The 21,581-nt window shown below is 44.8% G+C and overlaps 1 protein-coding gene across 2 annotated transcripts in view; it reads left to right on the top strand.

Annotated features, from left to right (window-relative positions):
• LOC114642997 (carbonic anhydrase-like) overlaps positions 1 to 20,739 on the top strand; it is a 67,039-nt gene extending 46,300 nt beyond the window's left edge. For both annotated transcript variants that reach the window (XM_028791722.2, XM_051929303.1), the window contains one exon: positions 20,098 to 20,739. In XM_028791722.2, coding sequence (XP_028647555.1) covers positions 20,098 to 20,214 — 117 coding nt within the window. In that variant the 3' untranslated portion in view covers positions 20,215 to 20,739. The remainder of the gene's footprint in view (positions 1 to 20,097) is intronic.
• Positions 20,740 to 21,581: the final 842 nt, after the last annotated feature.

Here is a 21,581-nt window from a genome sequence, read left to right as displayed (position 1 = left end):
TCACCATTTCAAACTGGGCAGGTCCCTGATGTAATCTGACTCTCACCTTGAACCAGGCTGTCGTTCCTACCGCACACCTTAGCGCAGTCATACATATCCTGCACCACCATCACATACTTTTCTGCTACTCCCAACTTCCTCATACAGTACTATAACTCCTCTCTAGGCACCCTACCATACAGTTTCTCTAAGTCCACAAACACGCAGTGCAGTTCCTTCTGACCTTCTCTGTACCTCTCCATCAACACTGAACCCAGCCAATGCAGTCTTAGCACCGGTCCCAAGCCCGGGTAAATTCAGGAGGGTTGTGTCAGGAAGGGCATCCACCATAAAACCTGTGCCAAATCAAATATGCTGATTAGTTCCCTTTCTCAGTTGTATAAAAATGAAACATTAAGAAAGCAAAGCTCGTGCCTGTACTAATAATGACACCCTTGGGTAAAAACATCCATCCATCCATCCATCCATTATCCAACCCGCTATATCCTAACTACAGGGTCACGGGGTTCCGCTGGAGTCAATCCCAGCCAACACAGGGCGCAAGGCAGGAAACAAACCCCGGGCAGGGTGCCAGCCCACCGCAGGGCGCGCACACACACACCAAGCACACACACTAGGGACAATTTAGAATCACCAATGCACCTAACCTGCATGTCTTTAGACTGTGAGAGGAAATCTACGTAGACACGAGGAGAACATGCAAACTCCACGCAGGGAGGACTGGGAAGCGAACCTCAATAAAAACATGATTAAGAAATTTCGATAAAATTCTTTGCAAGGTGTAAAAATCACAAAACAAAATATCCATAACCAAGAAACATTAAAGAAAACTGCACAAAAGCAGCAAATGGGCACTGATGGCAGAGCTATCTGCTGAGGCATCTATGTGCCCCTTTCATTTTTGCCTCCCGGGTGGGTGACTGCGGCTCTATTCGTTGCAACACCTGAGGACAATTGACCAAAGGAAGGTCCAGACGCAGATGGTTCCGTTCTGTTTCAAGACATGAGGGGTTAGTTACAGTGTTCCTGAGATGATCCGCTGATAGTCCAGAAGTAGAAAGAGGAGATGGTCCTCAGGTCTAAGTGCTGTCTTGGTGAATAGTGAAACAAGACCAGTCCCAAGTTTAGCGTTTTAGGGAGACACCCTTGTGCTTGCCTGGTGCACCTTTCATATCTCTCCTCAAAAGGATTTTGCCCAGAAGGTAGGACTAAACCCACCTGAGGGCAGTCCAAGTGATGCCAAGGTCCTATTGGGTGGAAAGGGGGATCAGATTGACACAACCATCGGAAGAAGTCTCTTTTTCTTCTTCTCCTGCTTCCAGATGATTGGGCCCTCCAGATAGCAATCCATGTTCCATAACACTGGTGTTTCAGATATGGGCATCTCATAGCTTTGTACAGGTGGACAGTCATGCACCAGATGCCCTACTGTAGGGACCAATCTGAAACTTGGTGTAGAGGTGGTGGCTTAAGGAGCTGTGGGCCCTTCAGAGTCTGAAGATTGCCACCTGCCCAAGTCCTGTAAGCAGATGGTAGTAGGAGTGCAGTGTGGCAGTCTGGTGTAGTGGTTAAGGCTTTGGACTTTAAAAGCCTGAGGTTGAGGATGTCAAATCCCACTACTGACACCAGTGTGTGACTATGTGCAAGTTACGTGACCTGCCTGGGCTCCAATTGCAGAAAAAGCCAAAAGAAATGTGACCAAGTGCACCATGAATGTTGTAAGTCGCCTTGGATAAAGGCCTCAGCCAAATAAGTAAATGGTAATGGTCCATTCCTGTTATAGCGTGGGTGTGTTGACCGGCCTTGACGGTGGTCCCAGCTTCGTGGTAAGTGGTGGACCTGTCTTACCTGTTCTTCTTTTTTAGATCCTAGCTCTGTGAATCTTTGTGGCTCAGTACATTGAAGTGGGAAGGAACGCACTGCAGAATAACTCAACGTAGAGATAGAAGTGCGGTAGCCTGACATACCCAATGACTGTGCAATGTGACATCAGCTTTGGTGATTCGTGACTCATAAACGGTCCCTATTGTAAAGTTGCCATTGTTGCATACGATGTTGAAAAGAAGTGTTTGTTAAACTCTTGTTGCGTAGCAGTAATGGATGTACACCTCTAGCTCTAATTGTAAAGAGTTTTCATTAACGTGAAGCTGGATTCTCCCTTGTGACTATAGTCTTGCGTGAAAGGACACATCGCCACCTACGCCATCATTGATTTAGGCCTTTGCAGTGGATATCCGATGCTGCAACGTGCTTGGAAAAAGGAAAATGAGTGAGGTAGACGGGGGGATCAAATGATGCCAACTCAATGGAATAAGCAATTCAGCCTATCACTTAACAGTAACTCATAATTAAAGACTATAATTGCGCTTCTAGCCAGTCTGTTGTCTCATTGTTTGCAAAAAAAAAGAAATGGATCCGGGATTAAAGCCTTAAAAATATGCGTTTAGAAGGTTAAGTCTCTTCGTTTCCCTTGCACTGTGTTGCTCACACCAGCCGCTCCGTTTCCCTGGGTGCTTAGGGACTGAGCGTTCCTCACCGTCAGAGAGGATAAAAGGTAACTCTAGACAATCGAGGCGGGTCTGCTATTGTCCAGCTCATTAGCAGATCTTTAGTTTAAATAAATGTTTTCACAGTAAATACTCTTGTCAATGCGGATCAACAATCGATGCTTTATGTGACATACACCGCCCAGGTCATGAGCAAACAATTGCTCTTTCAAGTATTACAATGGAGCCAGGGTGGTGCAGTTGCTGAGAAATAGATTTGTCCGAGTCTCCAGCATGTTGTAAAAGCCATTCCCGTGATCACCTCGGGCTTGTCGCTCTTTTGTGTTCCTAGCTGTGCATGTGCTCTAAATAGCAGCAATACAAGCCTGGTTTTAGCTTATGCAACCACGACCATCTGGACATCACGTGACAGATGCTGGAAGAGGATAAACCCGAGTGTGCCATGACTACATTGTTTTGTACGGCCGAATGAAAGGGGAGATGAGTAGCATGTGTCAGCGGCACAGGGGATGATCAGCCCTTTCATTTACATCTCCGATGCTTCATGTCCGGTGGCGTGTTTGTGATGCGCCAACCGGAATGGCACACAGGGATGCCAAAGTGGCCACGGGAGAATGGTGGCACTTTAGATGGCATATGGATATAGAAATTCCTCCCTCTTTTTTGATAGAGCAAATGTAAAGGCTCCTTTCTTGATTGATTGATTTTGTTTTTACCTCTGAAAGTGGATTGGAGGTGGCTCCACCACGGTCATTCTGGCTCCCTGGTCATCCCCGGTCTCGAATTGGTTATCTGTTTCTTGCCACTTCACCAGCTAATTGCTCAGGTGTGGTGAGTGTACTGGCACAAAAATGGCTGCCAGGTGGATTCTACACATTTGTGGTGGTTGAAGTGGCTGCCCACTCACTGAAGCACTTGGTGCAGCAACCCGTCTATTTCCTGCCTCCAAAATGGCTAAATATTTGTACTGATGTGTACAGATTGGAGTCCTGAACAGAACTGAGGAGACACAGGAAAGGTGGCGACTTTAAAGGCCAGTATAGGAAGTGACCTCACCGGCTGGAACCGGAAGGATAGATAGATAGATAGATAGATAGATAGATAGATAGATAGATAGATAGATAGATAGATAGATAGATAGATAGATAGATAGATAGATAGATAGATAGATAGATAGATAGATAGATAGATAGATAGATAGATAGATAGATACTTTATTAATCCCAAGGGGAAATTCACATACTCCAGCAGCAGCATACTGATACAAAAAACAGTATTAAATTAAAGAATGATAACAATGCAGGTATACAGACAGACAATAACTTTGTATAATGTTAACGTTTTAACCCCCCAGGTGGAATTGAAGAGTCGCATAATTTGGGGAGGAACGATCTCCTCAGTCTGTCAGTGGAGCAGGATGGTGACAGCAGTCTGTCGCTGAAGCTGCTCCTCTGTCTGGAGATGATCCTGTTTAGTGGATGCAGTGGATTCTCCATAATTGATAGGAGCCTGCTGAGCGCCCGTCGCACCACGTCAGAGATGTCAAGCATCAAGGTCTTCATCCATAGGCTCAGACCCGGAAGTGACGTCAAAGGGGTCGGAATTGACGTCATCAGGACCTGGCAGTAATTACCGTGAACGGTGTGCAGAAAAGCGAGTAAAAGAGTCTGTGCACTCCGCCACCTCCCGGTCTGGTTCGGGGTTACTCTCATTCAAGCCCTTTAGCTGCCTGCAGTGTGCACGTGTGTGACACACTATATAAATGTAAAGGCATGTGAGGCACAAAACACCTATTGCAAAAGCCCCTGTCTGTCCACATGAAACAACTCGGGTGCCGTGGACCAATTTTGTAGAGATACGGCACACTTATTCTTCAAAGGCAAAGTTTTAATTTTCATTCAGAGATCTCGTGTATATAAAGTATGACAATTTTTAAATTCCCTGTCGAAAAACACTAGTGAATTTGCGAGCTCCTTCATCTTAAAATGGGGAAACGTTTGGTGAAACTTCAACTAAGAAGGAGTACACTGTTTCAGTTCTGCCTTGGGAGCCGTCGCTTGAACTTGTAGATTTTCCTCTCTTATTTGTCTGATGTGCAATACACGTCAAACGCGGGGCAGAACACATGGGCACACACTGCAGCGCTCTCCCCTCGTCCTTTAGGTGTTTTAACTGATAAAGCACAAAAAATGTCACTTCTCTGGAAATAAATGGAAAGGGAAAGCAATTTTGTAAGCAAATAATAAGACTGAATTGATTGAACGATATGATATGCAGAATATTAGTGCAAAGTACCGATGTTATCAACCTTCAGATAAATGGAGTTTGAGCAAATTGATAACATGGGAAAGGCGCAGCTGCCCTATAACTGATAAAAACACAGGACGGGTTTAAAAACAGACAGTGGCGTCAGCGGGTGGGGGGCTGCAGTGCTGTCCAGCCTCCCTCGTGATATACACGAATAATCGTGGCAAGCCGACAGTTTTCTTGGCCATCATGTGCCATTCACATTCCAGTCACGTAATAAATCAGTTCTTACTTATTTATATAATTTTAACAAATTCTTGTGTTTTAACTAATATTAACAGCTAGAAGTGGAACTTATTTCAGTGACTTTTCTCCTTTCATAGGATAATATTGATCCTGATTTCATGCTTGTATTATATTTGTATTAATTGATATTTTTCAGTTACTAATTATGGGATACAACTCTATCTATCTATCTATCTATCTATCTATCTATCTATCTATCTATCTATCTATCTATCTATCTATCTATCTATCTATCTATCTATCTATCTATCTATCTATCTAAATTCAATGTGTGTCTGACTGTCTGTCCGCTTTTCACAGAAGCACTAAACGGATTTAGATTGTTTTTTTCTAGAACTTGCTTGAACATTCCAGTTGATTTTGTGACTTCTCTCATTGCGCTAAGTATCATAGTTCACTTGCGGTGCCGATTTATTAGTGTGAATTTCAGAGAGATGCAGTGGACCGAGGGCCCTCCTCACTCACGTGCCAGCATTGCTTAGGGCGTATCTTACATCTGCTTAGCTAGCAAACGAGAGAAGTATTTAACGGATTTAGATCGGGTTTATTTATAATAATTCTTTTCTTTGCATTTATATAGTGCTTTTCTCACTACTCAAAATGCTCAGCAATTGCAGGTTAAGGGCCTTGCTCAAGGGCCCAACAGAGCAGAGTCCCTGTTGGCATTTACGGGATTTGAACCGGCAACCTTCCAATTGCCAGTGCAGATCCCTAGCCTCAGAGCCACCACTCCGCCTCTTTCTGGAATTTGCTTGAACATTCTGGTTGATGCTGAACGATGTTACAGGCAGCATAACATTCTCCATGTCTTCTCCAGACCCTTTCACGTCTGTCACTTGTGCTCAGGGTGAACCTGCTCTCATCTGTGAAAAGCACAGGGCACCAGTGGTGGACCTGCCAATTCTGGTATTCTATGGCAAATGCCAATCAAGCTCCACGGTACCCACAAGAGGGTGTTGGGCCCTCAGACCACCCTCATGAAGTCTGTGTCTGATTGTTTGGTCAGAGACATTCACACCAGTGTTCTGCCTCCCTGCTGGAGGTCATTTTGTAGGCTCTGTCAGTGCTCATTCTGTTCCTCCTTGCCCAAAGGAGCAGATACCAGTGGGTCCTGCTGATGGGTTAAGGACCTTCTACGGGGGGGCCCTGTCCAGCTCTCCTAGAGGAACTGCCTGTCCCCTGGAATCTCCTCCATGTCCTGTGCTGGGAGACGCAGCAAATCTTCTGGCAATGCCACGTATTGATGTGCCATCCTGGAGAAGTTCTATAGCTCTGTAGGGTCCAGGTATGGGCTCATGCTACCAGTAGTGACATTGACCATAGCCAAATGCAAAACGAGTGACAAGACAGATGAGGAGGGAAAAATGTCAGTGGCCTCCCTCCACTTGTTAAACCATTCATTCCTGTTTTTGGGGGTCGTCTCATTGTGGCCCCTCTAGTGCACCAAAGCCCCTCTGCTACTTAACTGATCAGATCAATAGACCAGGAGGTTCATTGACTTGATGCTAAACTCAGATTAAAAAGTGTGCCTTTAATTTTTTTTTGAGTAGTTAATAATAATTGACACTTGGATGAAGTAAATGACAAATAAATGTCAAAATGCTTCAACTTTCGTAAAAAGGGCCAAGCAACACTCTGCTGGAAGGTCGGCAGGCAGTCGTTAAACTTGCCATTCCCAGTGATGGTCAGTCGTGTAAATTGATTTCGTCCAGTGGCAAGATCGGCAACTGCTGTCAGGAAGTCCGACAAATCCCAAAGACTAGAAGTTGTGTAAGATGTCCTCGGCCGACGTCCCCACGAGCTGTCATCTTGACGTCATGTCTCTACCGTCGCACAGGGACTGCAGCACTTCTTCAAATGTCCCTCCCTCATTATATTTTCCGGCATTAGTGTCAACTTTTGCTTCTCTTGCAGATAACAAACAGCCACTGTGAAAGCTTAGGCGCTGTTTTGTCACACCGGTCCCCTGTTGCTGTCATTTAATTCAATTCAGTTTAATTAAATTTTAAAGCTTTTGTCTGCCAGATCTGTTAATATGATCAGGATAATCAGATCAAGCACGCTAGAGGGAGAGAGGGGATTAGAAACCTGCACAGCAGATTTAGTATTTAATGTGGAAATTTGTCTGAATGGCCGGTCTGTTTAAAGTCTTCAACTTGGTAACCTTTCAGACTCCGAACGGAACTGCGTGGCTCCTAATAAACTTCGAAGTGTGACGGCAGCTGTCACAGGGGTCACCACTCATTGATATGCACTGTGCGTCCTCACCGGGGGGAAAATAAATGCGTTTTGCCGTGTACGTATTTTCTTAGATTATACACAAGGCAACAAAACAAAATTTTTGTTTTGTTCCTGGCAAGACAATGCTATTTTCATGTTGCTTGGGTCAAAAGCAACTAGTAACAATAATCCATTGAGTCAAAACATTGGTTTTGTCACTTCTGTCCAACATTTTTTGTATACATTCATGGCCATAAGTTTAGCATCACTGCAGCAAAACCTTGTTTGAGTCACTGCTAATAATTCTGTCGTTCAATGGCATTAAGTTATGGTGCCAAGCTGTTGTGTATACAGTAATCCCTCACTTATCGCGGGAGATAGGTTCCAAGGCCGACCGCGATAACTGAATTTCCGCGAAGTAGGGACACCATATTTATTTAATTATTTTACGTGTATTTGGATGTTTTTAAACCCTCCCTGTATTGTTTACAACCCACCCTTTACTCTATTAATAACAGGGACAACTGTTAAGCAATATGAAATCGGTAGATAAGTTTACACTTACTGTATAGCGAAGTACACATAGCAGCTTGTAGGCGGTCATGACGTCGTCGACCTTGTTGCAAAGATTCCTAAAGCAGATTCCATCCAGACTACTGCCTTATCACGTCCACTTGCAACTCGTTTTGCGCCCTGGTTAAAGGACACTGCGGCCGTAGATCTTATATGCTTTTCCTCCTTTTTAAATAAAAAGAATCGTGGACTCATTGATGCTGTGATGGTGTCCTGCAGCGGTGTAGCTGTTCCCTTCCTTCAACTTTTACCTTTTCTGCAATCATTTTCATCTTCTGTTGGCGCTTGGACACAGCCCCTGAAGCAGTAGCACGTTAATGCTGAATGAGTGAGATGAGACTTCCTGGTTAATGCAGCACTCCGTCGCTGAGCCAATCAGCAGCACACACGAACTTAACTGCGTGCTCTGATTGGGTAGCTTCTCAGCCATCCGCCAATAGCATCTCTTGTATGAAATCAACTGGGCAAACCAACTGAGGAAGCAAATACCAGAAGTAAAAAGACCCATTGTCCGCAGAAACCCGCGAAGCAGCGAAAAATCCGTGTTATATATTTAGATATGCTTACATATAAAATCCGCGAAGTCGTGAATCCGCGAAAAGTGAACCACGAAGTAGCGAGGGATTACTGTCTATAAAGTCTAAACGTACACCAATGTAATTGCTGTAACATCAGTCGGATATATCGCTAGATGTCGTTGACATGGCTGCCAGATGGAAGCACCTGTATAGCAGCAGCAATTTGCTGTTTACCAAACCCGAAGTATGTAACACCTTATGGGGACTGCTGCTGCGGCGCGGTGATTCCTGACATGGTATTTACTTAACGGATTACTGTGCAGAAAGTTTAGAGTATTTGGATGACTTTTCTCACTGACGCTGCTGCTGTGTAAGGGTATACAGCAGCTCACCCTCTAGTTGCAGCACAGGTGCTAGGCATATCACTACTGAGAATCGAGCTACCATCGTCGAGATTGGCCAGAGAGGAGCAACTTCACCGTCGGAATTAACAACGTCAAATGGGAGCCTCTGGTGGATCCTAAGAAGGTTCTTATGCCACCCTTGCACATCAAGTTGGGGCTAATGAAACAATTTGTCACAGCTCTCGGTAAAGAGTTTGCAGCCATGAAATACGTAGAAGCATTCTTTCCCAAGCTGTCGGAGGCTAAAGTAAAAGCTGGTATCTTTGTTGGACCACAGATAAAGAAAATCATGGAGCGTCAGCAATTTCCCAGCACTCTCACAGAGGTCCAAAAGAAAATTAAAATAAGACAACATTAGTTAACATAGAAAAAGAGTAAGGTCCGATGGCCAGGGGGATAGAAAAAAAACAAAAAAAAAACTCCAGACGGCTGGAGAAAAAAATAAAATCTGCAGGGGTGGAGGAAAAAAAATAAAATCTGCAGGGGTTCCAGGCCACGAGACCACCCAGTCCCCTCTGAGCATTCTACCTAACATAAATGAAATAGTCCATCCATTTTCCAACCCACTGAATCCGAACACAGGGTCAAGGGGGTCAGCTGAAGCCAATCCCAGCCAACACAGGGCACAAGGCAGGAACCAATCCCGGGCAGGGTGCCAACCCACCACAGGACACACACAAACACACCCACACACCAAGCACACACACTAGGGCCAATTTAGAATCGCCAATCCAATCTCAAGGAATTCGAGCGTCGATACCAAGGACAATACCCCGAGAATATGATGGGGGACTACATCTGGGGTCTTGTTCGTAACAGTAACTTAGTTTACAATCGTCAGTCTAAAAGGACATTTAATTTTTAAGTTTAATTGGACTATATGGACACAAGTCAGAAGATTTTGTAAAAAATTTGAAATCTCTTGCAAAGGCTGTTAATGTTATCTAATGCATGTTCTGAACTATTGATGTCCTGACCACAAAATCAAAGTTATTTTGAAATGAAAGTTATTTTCTATCATTTGGATATATAAGCTAACCGGAACTGATAGTTATTTCACAAACTGTGTTACATGGTGTTATCTAAGGATACGTATGTGAAATACAGTGGAGAGAGCGTGAACTTTATGGAAAACCCAAGCTATAATAATAATAATAAAGCTGAACCTGAACTGTAAACTGGTCCATGTAACACAGTGATGTCACGTATAATGTTTTAATTATTATAAGAGATTATTCATACTGTTATATGCTCAATGAGTAAATGATAAGGACATCTGTACATCTGCTGCTCATTGTATGAAATAGCCAATCAGCCAATCAAATGGCGGCGGCTCAATGCATAACATCCTGCAGAGACTGGTCAGGGGCTTCAGTTCATGTTGCATGATTGTTGGGGCCAGATGGGCTGCTTTAAGTATTTCTCTAACATTTTCACACACAGTAGTTTCTAGAGTTTATTCATAATGATCCAAAATAAAAAACCAACCATTTCTATGGACAGAAACACCTCATTGATGAGAGGGGCCAGATGAAAGTGTCCATCAGAGGAGAGTGGCCATAGCTGACAGAAAGGCTATGGTAACTCAGATTACCATTCTCTATGTGTGGGAAAGAAGGTTGAACCTGATCACTCGCTTAATGAATTATAACTTTGCAACCACAATGGCCATAACTAATTAAAACAATTAACAGGATGCCCACCAAGGAGTGCCAGGATTAATGGAAATTGAGTGAGGGATCACCGAAAATACAAAGAGATGTGTCCAATTTGTGAACAAGACTCATAAATCGGTGAAAGTTTACATGAACATTTCAACTTTCACTGTTGTGATCCAGACGCAGTGACAGACTTACTGTCAACAAGTAACGAGCTCGCTACAACAAGCCAAATATAATTCAAATTATCTATTCATCCATCCATCCATTATCCAACCTGCTCTATCCTAACTACAGGGTCACGGTGGGTCTGCTGGAGCCAATCCCAGCCAACACAGGGCACAAGGCAGGAACAAACCCGGAGCATGGCGCCAGCCCACCGCAGGGCACCCACACACCAAGCACACACCTTTAGGGACAATTTAGGACCACCAATGCACCTAACCTGCATGTCTTTGGGCTGTGTGAGGAAACCCACGCAGACACGGGAACATGAGAACATGCAAACTCCATGCAGGGAGGACCCGGGAAGTGAATTCAGGTCTCCTTACTGCGAGGCAGAAGCGCTACCACTGTGCCACCGTGCTGCCCCATAATTCAAATTATTTCTAACATAACTGTAATTGGAGATGAACATATGCAAGTGTATATATATGTATGTATATTTATATATAAATATATATATTGTGAGGGACAGCCGGCGGTTCAGTCTAGCCTGGACATCCCTCAACTAAGAGAAAGAGCCTTTTTAGAACACTACATCCCCCGGGACACTAGATGGCAGCTCCCCTGGACAGAAATGGTTCCCAGGATTCCCGCAGGGCAGCATGGGACATGGAGTCCGGTTCTTCAGCCCTGTTGGGTGCCGCCAGGGGGAGCTCACCAAGAACCAGTATGGTGACGCTAACCCGGAAGTACTTAGGAGTCACAAGGTCAGAAACCTGCAGTACTTCCAGGACACCTGAAGAAGGCATTTGACCCGGAGACAGAATACTTCCGGGTCAAGGACTATAAAAGGACTCTGGGAAACCCCAGCCGACTGAGCCGGAGTTGGGAGGGAGTGTGACAAAGCTGCTGAGAGGAGTGGAGGATTTGTTATTGGTTATTGTGATTATTCATTTACTGAAGTATTGTGGAGTGGAGGTGCTTGGTGCACATTATTATAACAATAAGTTCAATTATTTGGAATTTTACCTGGTGTCTGACATGTCGTCTGAGGGTTCAAGGGGAAGACAGCGCCCCCCCTGTCACAATATATATATATATATATATATATATATATATATATATATGGTTGAAATAGTTTACTGTCAAATAAATGCAAAGAGTACACGACACGTGTTTTGCCCTCATTCTGGGCTCATCAGGCGTACACACTCCACTGCACTCCCTCTCGGGAATCGAACCTCGGACGTCAGCGTCAGAGGCGATGCCCCTAACGTTGCGCCACGGCGTGTGGTTTGTTTATTTGACAGCATGTAGATCGGGGTAATTACATTCACGGCATTCGTAGTCTGTGTCACAATCTGATTGTATGGGTGGTTACCTACCAGGTAACGCTTTGTGGTTGGCCAGCAATCTGCTAACATCCGCCACGGTGCCCTCAGTTTGTGAAGAGCAGATCATAGAATGGTTGAAATAGTTTACTGTCAAATAAATGCAAAGAGTACACGACACGTGTTTCGCCCTCATTCTGGGCTCATCAGGTGTACACACTCCACTGCACTCCCTCTCGGGAATCGAACCTCGGACGTCAGCGCCAACAAGCGTTACCTGGTAGGTAACCACCCATACAATCAGATTGTGACACAGACTACGAATGCCGTGAATATATATATATATATATGTATGTGTTACTAGCTGTGTAAGCCCGTGTTGTAAAAATCTCTGGGTCCTAGAAACTATTGCAATTGTCAGAAAAAAAAATTGAAATGTAGAGATGTCAGGTAATTGAAGGGAGGTGCTCTGGGTGTCTCCCTCCTAGGAGGATTTGTTTTGCCGACATGCTCACCTCACTTGTGTATTATCGGAAGGAGGAAAAGTTCAAGGGATGCCGATGTGCTGGCCTTGCTTCTGTATTAACCGCTAAGCGAGTGTCTCTTTCTTCAGAGGTGTCGTTTTGCCGACGTGCTGGCCTCGCTTGTGTATCCTCAGAGGTGGAGACCTTACCCCGAGTCCACCTTTCACTTCTGGGCCAGACAGACCGACACATTTATATATATATATATATATATATATATATAAAAGATATACTGTATACACATATATATGAAAAACAAAGGCAAGTCTAGCAAAGGCAAGGGTCAAAACCAGAAAGTCTAAAATGAAGAACACACTTCCAAGTGGGACAATTGTCCCATTTTGAGAAGGTACCCACTGCTGACCAACATATGAACTCTCCTGGCTGGCTGGCTGGTGTGCCAGTTTGCTCAATGGAAGGATGGATGGCTCAAGCAGCAGTCTTTCTATTTTTAATGCCATGACATGCCATCTTTTTTTTTTCTCCTCTTGTAACTGATTATTAAAATGGCTTTCAAATGCAGAGTGGTTTTATAAATTGAACAAAGAGACACATCTGGGGTCCTGAGGAACTGAAACCTTTGATTTCCTATCTGCCGTTCATAAGCAGCATACATTTGTTTAACAAGTGCCCATATATTTCTTTCTTTATTTTCCTGTTAGATCTTTGATCTCCAGGGATGTCGTGCAGGTGGCGTTAGTGCATCTGTGTGTGTGTGTTTGGGAGGGGGTGGTTATGGGTGCTGCGTCAAAATGCTTTTAAGCCAAGGATGGCCATCCTCAGTAAACCACCATGAAAACCACAAACAGGAGTGGACACCCATGGTGACCGAATTTGCCTTAACGCCAAGTGTTCAGCCCTGTATGTTCATATAGGGTTACGACTAGCGTACAAGAGCAGCCCAGTCCCTCCGTATGCCTGCAACATCTCCCATTACATCTGCCAAAGGACATGCTCATTTTGCTTTTCAAATCTACAGAACGCATGCGGAGTTCATTACGTGCCACCCTGAGTCTGACTCGTGGTTAACGATAATCACGTAGAAGTCATGCCAAGGAGGTTAGGCGGGTTTATACGATTCCACACTCTCTAATATCAAAGTCCGTCAATGACGCTGGTGAACATAACACGGACCCCCCAAGTACGCATAGCCTGTCTGCTGCTCCCTAGTGGCGCCCGATTCCAGTTCAAGATTCATTCAAAGAGAAAACTAACATGTTAAGTCCCCCCCACCCCATTTCAGCTCCATCCACAGAGGATTGCCAGACCTGTTCTGTTGATCTGTTTTCGGGCTTTTTCCTTTTTCTATTGTTTTTATTTATCTAATTTCCTTTGTTTCTATTTTTTTAGCAGTGTATTTGTTTTCCTTCCTTTCTTTCTAAGATAAGTTTCCTTCTCTTTGCTGAAGACCTTACACTCAGACATCATTTGGGCTTTCCGCTCGGGCCAAGCCGATAAAGAGTCATTAAGTTAACCTAAATTAGTGAGACCACTTCCCATCCCATAACCTTCAGCCTTGTCGCCTTTTTATTTTTATAAAACTAGCCAGGCTTTACTACTCCTGTCACCATTGTGTTTTCTGCTTTGCCACTTCGCAAGTCCACTTTAGAACATGTAATGCTGATCTCTTCAAGCCTCACAGAGAGCGCCCCCTAGTGGTGGTCTCTGTCTCTTTCTAAGCTTGGAGTCTCTCTGCTTCTCTTTCACTGCCCTTTAGTGTTTTTCTGTCTCCTTATACAGGAGTAGGGGGTCCACATTTCAAACATTGTGTCATATCCAGTTATTTGGCCAATTTTAATTTTTATAGCGCCTATCAATATGTACTCCATTTACAGAGTAGTTGTATGGCACTATATAAGAATAAAAATCATTGTTTCCCACCACCAATTGCCTGTTTCACCTCAACCAGCTCACCTCACCTGCCAGGACTGACGTATTCAGAGTATAGAAATGGTCATTGTTTTAAAAGGCGCTATATAAAAAAAACTGACTCTCCACCTGTGACTCACTGCCTGTTTCTCCTCAACTAGCTTACCTCAACCTGCCAGGACTGACGTATTCAGAGTATAGAAATGGTCATTGTTTTTAAAAGACGCTATATAAAAATCACTGATTCTCCACCTGTGACTCACTGCCTGTTTCTCCTCAACCAGCTTACCTCAAAAGGCACTATATAAAAATTTCTGATTGATTATCTACCAGAGGTTGCTCGATTTTTAGCTTGACCAGCTTACCTCACCTGCCACGACTGATGTATTCAGAGCTTACCAATGGTAATTGCTTTAAAAGGTGTTCTATACAGGGTGTCCCAAAATTCACGCAAGAAGTAATTTTGATAGAGAACACAGGTTTTTAATTAAAAATTGATTCATAAAGTATACCGTATAGGGTTATGTATGGAATAGCATATCAGGTAAATGGCCTCCACGGCTTTGCTGGCACATACGCACTCTTTTGTAGAAATTTTCCATGACCATTTTGCATAAATGTGGCTGAATTTCGTTGATACAGCGCTCAATTTCCTCCTTCAAGGCGTGGGTGGTCATGGGCTTGATGGCATAAACCTTAGACTTCAAAAAAAGTCCAACGGCGTTCAATCGCATGATCTGGGCGGCCAATTCTGATCACCAAAATGGGAAATTACATGACCAGGAAATGACTCATGCAGTAATTGAATTGTTTATCGGGCTGTATGGCATGTGGCACCGTCTTGTTGAAACCACATGTCGCCCACATTCATATCTTGCAATTTAGGCACAAAAAGCTGGATTATCATGTCTCGATAGCGAGCACCATTAACTGTTATTGCCTGACCAGCCACATTTTCGAAGAAGAATGGTCCGATGATGCCTCCAGCCCAGAATCCACACCAAACAGTGACAAATTGTGGATGCATTTGTTTCTCAACACCGCGTGGTTCTTTCGTGTAGCGCTCTATTTTTAATAGCGCTGAACTGTGAGCTGTCACGCTGTCTTTTTTTTTCGTTGGCAACACACCAAATTCAAATATTGTGTGAATTTTGGGACAGCCTCTATAAAAGAAAACGGATTCTCCATCAGTGACTTCCTGTTTCACCTTAACCAACTTACCTCAAAAGGCACAATATAAAAATGTCTGCTTGGTTCTCCACCAGTGACTGCCTGTTTCACTTCAACCAGCTTCACTCAACTGCAAGTGCTAATGCGTTAGGACAATGGTAATTGTTTTGAAAAGGCACTATATAAAAATAACTGATTCTCCACCTGTGAGTGACTACCTGTTTCATCTCAGCCAGCTTACATGACCTGCCAGGGCCGATTGTATTCCGAGTGTAGAAATGGAAATATAATAAACACTGATTCTCCACCAATGACGGCCTGTTTCACCTTGACCAACTTACCTGAAAAGGCGCTATATATAAATATCTGTATGATTCTCCCACCAATGACTGCTTGTTTTAGCTCAGCCAGCTTCCCTCAACTCTCAGTGTTAATGTATTAGGATCTTCCATCCATCCATTGTCCAACCCGCTGAATCCGAACACAGGGTCATGGGGGTCAGCTGGAGCCAATCCCAGCCAACACAGGGCACAAGGCAGGAACCAATCCCGGGCAGGGTGCCAACCCACCACAGGACACACACAAACACACCCACACACACTAGGGCCAATTTAGAATCGCCAATCTACCTAACCTGCATGTCTTTGGACTGTGGGAGGAAACCCACGCAGACACGGGGAGAATATGCAAACTCCACGCAGGGAGGACACAGGAAGCGAACCCGGGTCTCCTAACTGCAAGGCAGCAGCGCTACCCACTGCGCCACCATGCCGCCCTGTATTAGGATCTTCATAATGATAATTGTTTTTAAAAGGCGCTATGTACAAATAACTATGATTCTCCACCAGTTACTGCCTGCTTCACCTCCGCTCGCTTACCTCACTTGCCAGGGCTAATACAGTATATTTAGGATCTTAGCAGTGGTAATTGTTCTTAAAGGCGCTATATAATAAACACTGATTCTCCACAAATGATGGTGTGTTTCACCTTGACCAACTTACGCTATATAAAAGTATCTGTATAATTCTCACCTGCCAGTGCTTAGCAATGGTAATTGCTTTATAAGGTGCTATATGATAATAGGTGTATGATTGTCTACCAGCGAGTGTCTGTTTGAGCTCAGCCAGCTCACCTCTCCTGTCTGTACTCACATATTTTAAAGTGCTCAGCGTGAAACATGCTACAGTCCTGTGAAAAAGTAAGTGCCCCCCTCCCCATGCACAATGGTTTTTGCCTCTAAGTTAGGTGGAAACACCGAGATTTGATCTTCATTTCAACCGTATCTCCAGGAAAAGGTGATGGGATTGTAGAAAGCCGGACTGAACACTTCACAAAAAATGAAATGGACATGCCATCATTTCTGTCTGTGGAAAGAGTACGCCCATCCTAAGTGTAACAAAAAGCTCGTGTTCCTGTCACTGTCTAGCTGTCTCTAACCTCCACTGATACCAAGTGTTTATGCAGGTGTCTCTCAGCTGTGTGATGTCTGAGGGGTATCTTGTGCTCACAACCCTACACAAGTTGTAAAGTGTGGTATTTGCCCGGACATCACCAGTCGAAGACCACATCTTTATACAAAACTTGTTTATTTTTCTCAGTTCTCCAACACAACAACACAGTCCCGCACAACACACTGTGCCACTAGCCCCAGTCACCTTTCTCCTGGGCCTTCTCTCTCTCCAGGAGCTTCGTCCTGCTCCTGCTCCCAACTCCAGCTCATTGATAGGAGGGAGGTGGTCCCATTTATCCTCACCCGGATGAGCTCCAGGTGCTCTACCTGACGTCAAGTCCTGGTGTGGCGGAAGCGTCAGGAGAGCACCCAGAAGCACTCCAGGTGACCCTGGAAGGATCGTTCTCCATGGGTGTGGTGGAAGTAAATAAGTCCCGGGCTCCATGAGGCTCGGGGCGCACCCTGGCAGTGGATACGGGCCTCCACGGACTTGAGCCTCCCTGCTCCCCTTCCGTGGCCCTCTTCTGCTCCAGGGCGGTTGCCCCCTTGTGGCACGGAGGACAAATATGCCACCTCTCTGTCCCTCCAGGCGTCCCGTCCGGGTCTGACCCCCCAGCCATGTACGACAAGAGGATCAGCAAAATGGTTGATTTCCAGTTGTTTGGAAATCTGACTTTAGAAGTCTAATCCCAGACTTCCACATCCTTCTTTCTGAAGGCCTCAGAGAGCTCTTTTGACCCTGGCATGGTGATAACACAAACTGTCAATGGCAAAGAATAACCAAACCTAAATGTTCAATAAGTTGCTTCAGATGAGATCCCCTCGAATGAAGTTCTGATCCGGCACACCGGATTCTAATTTCAGGTATCTGAGGTTGTGAGAAACGTGGAAGTGGACTTACCTTTCCCACATGCAAATTTAGCATTTATGCTTGTTCAGATTTTGTTTTATTATATCCCCTGTATCTGTAGATACTGTTTAAATGAAGATCAGATCTTAATATGTCCACCTAAGTTAAGAAAGATCAAATATCTCATGTGGCATACTTACTTTCTCACGTGAGAGGTTATAAATATAAATATGACTGCTCACCGCTGACTTCCTGTTCGACTTCGGCCAGCTCACTTCACGTATTTATAAATAGGATGATAGGAAAGGTGATAAATAGGAATAAATACGATCACCCACTGATGCCCTGTCTGACCTCGACCAGCTTACCTCACCTGCCAGGGCTGATGTATGTGGAGCTTAGCAATGGAGGTCAACCTAAAAGGTGCTAAATAAATGTCAAAAGGGTCAGACCCTACCATGCCAGTACAACACTCCTCATGCCAGTCCTCAGGTTAAGGAACAATGACAGCATTATCCATCCATCCATCATCCAACCCGCTATATCCTAACAACAGGGTCACGGGGGTCTGCTGGAGCCAATCCCAGCCAACACAGGGCGCAAGGCAGGAAGCAAACCCCGGGCAGGGCGCCAGCCCACTGCAGGGCACACACCAAGCACACACTAGGGACAATTTAGGATCGCCAATGCACCTAACCTGCATGTCTTTGGACTGTGGGAGGAAACCCACGCAGACACGGGGAGAACTCCATGCAGGGAGGTCCCGGGAAGCAAACCCAGGTCTCCGTACTGCGAGGCAGCAGCGCTACCCACTGCGCCACCATGCCGCCCATAACATTATGTGCCTGCAAAATGCCTCAGGATGGTATTCACTATGGTATTCACTATGGACAGGTGAGACATTACTGGTTTTGTTCTGTATGGGCCAAAAGGTTTGAGAATGACCCAAGTGTTGGTTTTCACAAAGTTTGCCACTTCCGTGTTTTTAGATCTTTTTGTCAGATGTTTCTCTGGAATACTGAAGTAGAATTACAAGCAGTTCAAAAGTTTCAAAGGCTTTTATTGACAATAACGTGAAGTTTATGCACAGAAGTCAATATTTGAAGTGTTGGCCCTTCTTTCTTTTTCAAGACCTCTGCAATCCGTCCTGGCAGGCTGTTTGTCTATCAACTTCTGTGCCAAATCCTGACTGATGGCAGCTGCCCATTATTGTATAATCAAAGCTTGGAGTTTGTCAGAATTGGTGGGTTTTTGTTTGTCCACCCGCCTCTTGAAGATTGACCACAAGTTCTCAATGAGGAGTTTCCTGGCCATGGACACAGAATTTCGATGTTTTTGTTCCCTGAGGCACTTAGTCCTCACTTTGGCCCGGTGCTCCATCATGTTGGTCACCAAACTGTTGTTGGATGGTTGGCAGAAGTTACTCTCGGAGGATGTTTTGGTTTCATTCGTTATTTATGGCTGTGTTCTTAGGTCAAATTGTGAGTGTGCCCACTGCCTTAGCTGACATGATTGGTCTCAGGATGCTTTACAGTTGGTGTGACAAAGAACTGATGGTAGCGCCGCTCACCTTTTCTTCTCTGGATGCCCCAAGGGATTCATCAGAGAAGATGACTTGACCTCAGCAGTCCAATCCCAGAATATCAGTCTGCCCCTGATGTTTTTCTTGGCTTCTTTGCTGCCCTTCTTGACACCCACCAGGCCATCCTCCAAAAGTCTTTGCCTCACTCCAACCTGCCTGCTGCCATTTCTGAGCCAGCTCTGCACTGGTGGTGCCCCCCCGATCCCCGAGCCATGAATAAACTATCCTCTGAGAGCAACTTCTCCCAATCATCCAAGAAAGGCAAAAGTGAGAACTAAGTGGCTTGGGGAACAAAACATCAAAATTTGTGGTCCAAGGCCAGGAAACTCCCCATTGAGAACTTGTGGTCAATCCTCAAGAGGCGGGTTTATGAAACAAAAACCCACAAATTCGGATTCTGCAAGAATGGGCTGCCATCGAATTGCAGAGGTCTTGAAAAAGAAAGAAGGGCCAACACTGCAAATATGGACTCTTTTGCATAAACTTCATGTCATTGTCAATAAAAGCCTTTGAAACGCCTGAAATGCTTCTGACAAAACATCTAACAAAAAGATCTAAAAACACTGAAGGGGCAAACTTTGTGAAAAACAATACTTGTGTCATTCTCAAAACTTTTGGCCCCATGGGCTTTGAGGGTCTACCACCCAGAGTGCCTCAGGTTTAAAATTCTTTTACCCCTGTCGCCGATTACTCATGCAAATTTCTTTCTCTTCCTTTTGACAGATGGCCAAATTCCGTAGCCTCCTATTCACAAAAGAAGGTCAGCACCCATGTCACATGCAGAACAACTTCCGCCCTCCTCAGCCCCTGAAGGACAGGAAGGTCCGTGTCTACCCTTAGAAGCCCCAGGACCTGTCTGTCCAAAGCCCCTCCCACTTTCCCCAGCTGATCTCCATCACAAGCCCCGCCTCTTCATCAGATGCAACTTTCAGCGAGTCTGAGGAGAGAGAGAGACGACGCGCCACACCTGTCTGCCGTCTGGGCCGCGGGCACCTCAGGCACAACTCACCTGTCCGTCTGCTCAGCTGATGGCAGCCTCTGCAGCCCCCGCGCTCATCTTTTAATGTTGCCTTTTCCCACCCCTTTCCTGTTTTTTTTTTTTTCTGCTTTTTTCCTCATTAGAATATAATTATCTGTCTTAATGATGCACAGAAAAGCCTTATTATGGGATTTGGTGCTTGGTGGGGGGCCAATGGAGGTCATGTAGGTCATGGATTTGGGGATTTTGCATGTGTGAGAAATTTTTGAAAAGAAGAGAAAATGTCACTTATATTAGAAAAGAATTATTTTATCTTTCAACTATTTTTGATTACTTCCTTCTGATTGCCTTAGCAAGATTTTGTGAATAAAATATGCAATTCTTGAGCCCGCCTTTTGATTTTTTTTTTTATTTTATTATCTGACCTGAAGATGGATAAGATGGCAAGGCAGGTAATGTTGCCACCTCACTGCTCTGAGATGCTGCTTCAGTACCTGGCTACGGTCAAGTCTGTGTCTTCTCCTTGTGCCCTTAACTCATTGATGGTGAGCAGGAATGTGCCCCCTGGTATGGAGTGCCATCCTGCCCGTGACACTGCTTCAAGTATTGCCAGGATAGGCATCAACTTCAGAAACCTGTAAAGAGGATTCAGAAACTGGATAAGTGGATAGTCATGGTTGGTCTCCAGGTCCCAGTAACTATAATGAGGTGGTCTCCCACATAGAAAATGCCAGTTTTTCTTAAGGTCAGCCCCACTGGCATTTTGTCATGCTCTGACTCTTAGTGGAGCATCAAGATGCCACCTTTCTGTGCCATCTATTTACTGTATATATGGCAGACCAGCTTAGAAGTAGGTGGGACTTGCTCCAGATGTCACGGCCAGGTAAGAGTCCCCTCACTGGGTATCTTCCTTTGTGGGGAAAGGACAGGATACTGTCAGCGACGGCGCCCCCTTTCGCCCCCGGAGTAGTATTGTGTGTGTGATATTGGGCTATACAAAAATAAATTGCATTGTATTGTGTTGCGCACCTCAGCAGTGCTTGTCTGGGGACACCTCCATGACAACAGAAAAGTGGTACATTCCCCTGAGAATGCCATAATGGACAGACTGGCATCCCAATTTCCTGCTTATAATGAAAGGACAATCACAGATGGAGGTGCAAACCCAGCCGGGATGGTTTATGGTTCTTCTCCCTGTCAGGGCGGAAAGATAATGGATAAACTGGAG

The sequence above is a fragment of the Erpetoichthys calabaricus genome, chromosome 6 (assembly GCF_900747795.2).
Source record: "Erpetoichthys calabaricus chromosome 6, fErpCal1.3, whole genome shotgun sequence".
In the NCBI taxonomy this organism is placed as follows: Eukaryota; Metazoa; Chordata; class Cladistia; order Polypteriformes; family Polypteridae; genus Erpetoichthys; species Erpetoichthys calabaricus.
This window is presented reverse-complemented; position numbering and strand designations above follow the sequence as displayed.